Source organism: Giraffa tippelskirchi, chromosome 1, assembly GCF_054371585.1.
Source record: "Giraffa tippelskirchi isolate mGirTip1 chromosome 1, T2T-mGirTip1v1.2.pri, whole genome shotgun sequence".
In the NCBI taxonomy this organism is placed as follows: domain Eukaryota; kingdom Metazoa; phylum Chordata; class Mammalia; order Artiodactyla; family Giraffidae; genus Giraffa; species Giraffa tippelskirchi.
Window position 1 is genome coordinate 193822460 of NC_137275.1, and position 6445 is coordinate 193828904.

The following is a 6445-nucleotide window of genomic DNA, read 5'->3' on the forward strand; positions in this document are numbered from 1 at the left end:
GTTGTCAAGGTGGAGAGAGGATGAGGGAAGAACAGAGTGGGAGTTTAGGGTTAGTAGATGCAAACTATTATATATAGAATGGATAGACAACAAGATCCTACTGTATAGCACTGCAACTGTATTCAATATCCTGTGATAAATCATAATGGAAAAGAATGTGTGTATGTGTATATATATATACATATATATATATATCTATATCTGAATCACTGCTACACAGTAGAAATTAACACAACATTGTAAATCAACTATACTGCAATAAAAATTTTAAAAAGGAATATAAAAAATAAAAAAATACAATATTGATAACAGGGAAAAAAAAGTGAAAAGACAATTCATTGAATGTTGCTGTTGTTTAGTCACCCAGTCATGTCTGACTCTTCTGTGACCCCATGAATTGGGATTCTCCAGGCAAGAATACTGGAGTGAGTTGCCATTTCTTTCTCCAAGGGATATTCCTGACCCAGGGGTCGAACCTGAGTCTCCTGCATTGGCAGGAGATCTTATACTGCTGAGCCACAGGAGAAAATACTTGCAAGTCATATATCTAATAACCATTTGTGTCTAGAATACATTAAGAACTATTAGAATTCAGAATGAAAAAAAAAAACAAATTTAAAAGTGGGCAAAAGATCTGAAAAGAGAGTTTTTCAACAATGATATAAAAATGGCCAGGGGGCTTCCCTGGTGGTCCAGTGGTTAAGAATCTGCCTTGGAATGCAAGGGACACGGGTTCAATCCCTGGTCCAGGAAGACCTCACATGCTGCGGGGCAACTAAGCCCGTGTGCCACAACTACTGAGCCCTTGGCCTAGAGCCCACAACAAAAGAAGCCACCACAATGAGAAGCCCTTGCACTGCAACAAAGAGTAAGTAGCCCCAGCTCACCACAACTAGAGAAAGCCAGGGCAAATCCACAAAGACCAAGCAAAAAATAAATAAATAATAAATAAATAAAATTATGTAGTGTAGTGGTTCGTTGCTCAGTCGTGTTGGACTCTTTGTGACCCCAGGATCCTCCGTCCATGGGATTTTCCTGGCAAGAATATCGGAGTGGGTTGCCGTTCTCTTCTTCAGGGGATCTTCCCTACCCAGGGATCGAACCTGGGTCTCCAGGTTTGTGGGCAGATTCTTTACCGTCTGAGCCACCAGGGAAGCCCATAATAAATAAATTTATATAAAATTATATATATATAAACACAATCAGATATCACTTTACACCCACTGACATAGCTATAAAAAAGATCACGTAAGTGTTGGCAAGAAGGTGGAGAATATGGAACCCTTATGGGAGTATATAATGATGCAGCCACTTTGGAACAGTCTGTGTGTGTGTGCAAAGTTGCTTCAGTTGTGTCCAGCTCTTTTCGACCCCATGGAGTATAGCCTGCCAGGCTCCTCCGTCCATGAGATTCTCCAGGCAAGAATACTGCAGTAGGTTGCCATGCCCTCCTCCAGTGGGAATAGGCTGGCAGTACCTCAAAATGTTAAACACAGTTATCACTTCACCCAGCAATGCTACTCTCAAGTATATTTTCCAAAGAAATAAAAACATATGTTGACATAAAAAGTTGTAAATGAATGTTCACAGTCTTGTTAGTATAAAAGTTAAAAGAAAAAGGAAGTAACAAACAAATAATCTATGTTTAAATGCAGATGAAAAGTAATCAGTTTGGGGTGGGGCTGAGCCCTATGGAGAGGGGCTCTTTAGTAACTGAGCAGACTAATGGACTAAAATAATATTTTCAGCACTACATGCAACGAAAATGTTAATTAAGACATATTTAGTATTCAGTTCAGTTCAGTTCAGTTGCTCAGTCGTGTCTGACTCTTTGCGACCCCATGAACCGCAGCACGCCAGGCCTCCCTGCCCATCACCAACTCCCAGAGTCTACCCAAACCCATGTCCATTGAGTCGGTGATGCCATCCAACCATCTCATCCTCTGTCATCCCTTCTCCCCCTGCCCTCAATCTTTCCCAGCATCACGGTCTTTTCAAATGAGTCAGCTCTTCGCATCAGGTGGCCAAAGTATTGGAGTTTCAGCCTTTAAAAAGAACTCTGCAGCAGTACTGTGCATTTATAATTTGGGGGGTGGACAGTCTGAAAAGGATCACAGTAACAAAAACATTTACATCACTGTACTAAGAGCACAATGAGAGTTAAAAAAATATCAGCTCCCCTGGGCTGTAAAATCCCAAAACAGAGTCAACAAACTATCTTTAATAGCCAAAGAAATGTACTTAACCTTGGCAGTTTTAATCATTCTAGTCAAATTCTGCACTGAAAAAACAAATACTCATAAATATGGTGAATCTTTTCTTGGATAATAAAGGACTATACAACATTTGGTGTTGGAAACTTTTCCAAAGAAACTACAGGGATGTAGTATGATTTGGTTCTTCCAAATGTCTCTGAACACCTATATTAGAAGTTTTTATCACACAGATTAGTTTTTTTTATACCATCACATTAAAACAAAACAGAGTCTGTGTTAAGCTAAACCTAACTACTTCCAATAAAAATGCTAATAAAAGGTACAAGTGTAATTGAGATGTTTTCACTTTACTGATTTTTTAAATAGGAGTATCTATAAACAATCTGAATACAAAGGCAACAGAAATCCACCTACTCTAATCACTAAAAACCAATAAGGGCCCATAAACATATAGCTAGCAAAAAAAATCAGTATAAGAGAATTTATTTATTTTTTTAAATCCATAGTATCTATACTTCTTTAGATACTGATCAAACACAGCCATCAGAAGCATATATATTATCTCACCAATAAATTTGAAGAAAGGTAAAATATGATTGGTTGGTAATATTTATGCATACTCAATGGAGTTTTGAAATCTGAGCAAAGGAAGGAGAAATGTTTGATTACTGATGCCGTTACTGATTAGAAAAGTGTCTCCAAATACCGTAGAGGCATCTTGTGCCTCTGGCTTTTCAATAATAGCGATTATCTAAAAATTGTAGTTTGTAAGTAATAAATATTTTCGTTAAGAAACTTTCTGGCAAATGAGTCTCATAAGGATCTCAGAAAAGGCCCCAAATGCATAAAGAACTAGACGAAGAAGACAGGGAGCAAAGATGGGGAAACAAGGAAGCTTTTCAAACTGGGAAGAGGCGAAGTTTTATTTTTAAAATGTTTCAAAGAAAGAATTTGGGCACCGTTACTCTCTCAATTATCTCCTGCTGTAAGGCTTTTCAGACTTCTGCAGAGCTTAGAATGCCGCAAAGTTCCAACATCCGCAATGGAAAAGGAGGCCTGTGACAAAACGAAACCCCCATCCCTCTTCAGATCCCACAGCTGGAAGTATGAACACAAGATAATCCGCAAGATCCGACTTCATGCGGTTGGGTCCGGGGTTCCCGGGCGTCCTTACTCCTCAAGCCCCTCTATCTCACAGGGCACCCAACTTCCCCGGCCACTCGCCGGGGAACCCCGGAAACGACCTCAGGCCCCTCGGGCGCCCTCCTCCGTCTTGCTGACGCCCCAACCGCCCACCTCGCCAGCCAAGCCTCGGCAGGTCCCAGTCCCCAGGCCCGCACCCTCTCCTCCCAACGGCCTGCTGAGGACGCCGGCGCAGAGGACGCGCTGTCGCACCAGACAGGGACCTCCAGCCCGGCCCGGACCGCCTGCCACTCACAGACCGGTTCGAGAAAGCCCGTCTCAGGCGGCCAGCGCAGCGCAGGACTTCTCGGCTTCACTTCGCTCCGCCGCGCCGCAGCTACCGCGCCTTTTGTTGTTATGGGTTCTCCCGGCAACCGGCGAAGCTCGTGCTGACGTGCCGCCACCCGTCAGGGCATCCGGCGGCTCCAGGGCCCCGCCCCTGTCTGCCAAGCTCCGCTCCTGGGCCCGCCCCTTGAGGGAGGAGCCAAGAACCGGCCACCTCCCAGATTCACTCCAAAGTAAAACCCAGGGACCCCTCTCCCAGTGCTCAGCCAAAGTAACCCTCCACCAGTTTGTAAAGTGATTATGAGAAAGATTCACATTGCTTTCAGTATTTTAGCTACCAATTCTATTTATTTTTATTGAAGGTAAGTTCACTAACATAAAATGAACCATTTTAAGGTGTACAATTCAATGGCATTTTAGACATTCACAGTGTTGTGCAACCATCGCCTCCATTTCCAAAACACTTTCATCATTCCAAAAGGAAAACCCCATACTGGTTAGCAACACTCCCCCTATTCCCCTCTCCCCCAGCCACTGGAGACCACTAATCACCTTTCTAAGGATTTACCTGATTTGGGCATTTCATAATCATAGAATCATACAATTTGTGGCCTTGTACCGGCTTTTTTTTTTTTGCTAAAAAACGATTCCCAGGTTTACTCCTGTAGTAGAAAGTATCAGGACTTTAATTCCTTTTTATGGCTGAATAATATTTCATCATGAGGACATACTACATTTTATGTATCCAATGGCACCCCACTCCAGTACTCTTGCCTGGAAAATCCCATGGACGGAGGAGCCTGGAAGGCTACAGTCCATGGGGTCGCTAAGAGTCAGACACGACTGGGCGACTTCACTTTCACTTTTCACTTTCATGCATTGGAGAAGGAAATGGCAACCCACTCCAGTATTCTTGCCTGGAGAATCCCAGGGACGGCGGAGCCTGGTGGGCTGCCGTCTATGGGGTCGCACAGAGTCGGACACGACTGAAGCGACTTAGCAGAAGCAGCATCAATTAATGGACACATGGTTTATTTCCACTTCGGGAATACTATAAATAATTCTGCTATGAACATGATATACAGGTATCTGTTTAATGTCTTTTTTTCAGTTCTTTAAGGTATAGACCTCACAATAAGAGGTGAGGTCTTAAGAGGCCTCTTAAGACCTTCTCTGTCAAGAAAGAGCCTGTAAGAGCAACCCAGAGAGTCCAGGGAAATGGCACCAAGTGGAAAGCGGCCTTCTGGTTGGACACGGCTGGGGGAGGAAGCTGTCTGTATCTCTAGCCTGAGGCAAAGTAACTGAATGGCAGCATAGGGAGGGCCCTGGAGTGGAACAGCCTACACTACCACCATCTGTTAGGGCAAGAACCTGTGATTTTCCTGTGTTCCATCTTGCCCTCACAAATCCATCCTGTACACCTGCTATGCAGGACACATACCTGACCACAAATCTGCCTTTTGCCTATACTGTTTTTGCAGTGTTATGGAGAATATTACTACTTAGCTGCTGGAATGAGAAATCCATGTATGAAGAGGCACAATTTTGCTGAGAAGATGCTTTGTTAGCCTACACCCAGGTGGAAGTTAAGCCTCCTGAGAGTAACTTGGTAGGTATTCAGGCTTCAGAGAAGAGGATGGTGATGCTCATATGAACCTGGAGAGGAATTATTTGACTGTTCTTGAGAAGGAATGAGAGAGACGGAGGAAGCCTGAGATGTTAGGAAGAGGCTAAGAGGCTGAATCAGAGAGGAGGGAAAGGCTACCTGATAAACGAATTCCAGGGAGAACAGACATGACTAATGGGGATCTTTAGGTTGTATACTGTGAAGAAGGTGAACCCCTTCCTCACTCTCCCCTGCAAAATATTCAGTAAAGTCTACATCGCTAACCTAAGTATTTGTGACACAAATTGTTTGTAACAACTTGAAGATCTGCCAGCCTCTAAGTCAAGTCTGCTGCTGGACAAAAACCACATGAACCTAGGAGGCAGAGAAGAAAGCTGAAATCTGGCTTACATGCCAATGATGTTTTACTTCACTAATAAACCAAAGCAACGTAAATTAAAATAATAAACCATTTTACCTATAAAGTTGATAACAACTTTTTATAATGTAACAGGCAAGCATTCAATGAGACAGACTTTTTTTTAAACCTTTTGACTATGCTGCATGGCTGCCCCACTCAACTTGTGTGATCTTAGTTCCCCTGCCAGGGATCAAACCCATGTCCCCTGCATTGGCAGTGAGCAGTCTTAACCACTGAACCACCAGGGAAGTCCCCAAGACAGATTTTTATACATAATCCCACCTCTTGTAAACTCTCCAAAGAAAATAAAAATATAAATAAAGAATCATGTAGAAGGATATTCATTATGGTATTATGTGTAACAGCAAAAACTTTGAAGTTACATGTATGTTCAATGAAAGGTATCCTTAAATTAACAATAGTACATTTATAAAAGAGAATTTTAAGTACGTATCAAAATTCAATTTTACAAGAATTTGATATAGGAAAATGCCTACAAATTAAGCATATGAAATACTATCTAGTGTTCTCATCTGAAGAATTGGAATAGAAGTCATCCCTACTTCATGGAGTTGTTGTGAAGTTTGAAAGGTGGAACTAATTGTAAAGCAAAGACTCAAAAATTATTAGTTACCTAGAATGATGGTGGCATTTTTCTCAAACTTGTTTGGGGGAGAAACACACACACATATACATACATATATAAAAGCAAAAAATAGTTAAAATGTTCAACAA

The 6445-nt window shown here is 42.1% G+C and overlaps 2 protein-coding genes across 30 annotated transcripts in view; one reads left to right on the plus strand and one right to left on the minus strand.

The window, feature by feature from the left end:
* KIF27 (kinesin family member 27) overlaps positions 1-3755 on the minus strand; it is an 80948-nt gene extending 77193 nt beyond the window's left edge. For 13 of the 28 annotated variants that reach the window (XM_081520976.1, XM_081520874.1, XM_081520881.1 and 10 more), the window contains exon 1: positions 3655-3755. The gene's annotated coding sequence lies outside the window, so the exon portion shown is untranslated. Of the gene's footprint in view, positions 1-3512 lie in introns of all 28 variants that reach the window. The other 15 variants (XM_081520901.1, XM_081520943.1, XM_081520982.1 and 12 more) reach the window with 4 other exon arrangements.
* Positions 1678-5774, plus strand: LOC145518058 (uncharacterized). Of its 2 annotated transcripts, none has more exons than XM_081521509.1 (2): positions 1678-4045; positions 4795-5774. In XM_081521509.1, exon 1 carries the CDS (start codon positions 3259-3261, stop codon positions 3979-3981), a length of 723 nt encoding a protein of 240 aa, XP_081377635.1. In that variant the 5' UTR covers positions 1678-3258; the 3' UTR covers positions 3982-4045; positions 4795-5774. The 2 variants fall into 2 exon arrangements, 1 of the variants encoding a protein (XP_081377635.1); XR_014062568.1 differs by having other exon boundaries at positions 3808-4045; positions 5165-5774.
* The last annotated feature ends 671 nt before the right edge of the window (positions 5775-6445 follow it).

What these genes read in the sequence shown, in the direction of transcription:
- LOC145518058 (XM_081521509.1), top strand. Translation starts at nt 3,259, where the DNA reads ATGGAAAAGGAGGCCTGTGACAAAACGAAACCCCCATCCCTCTTCAGA.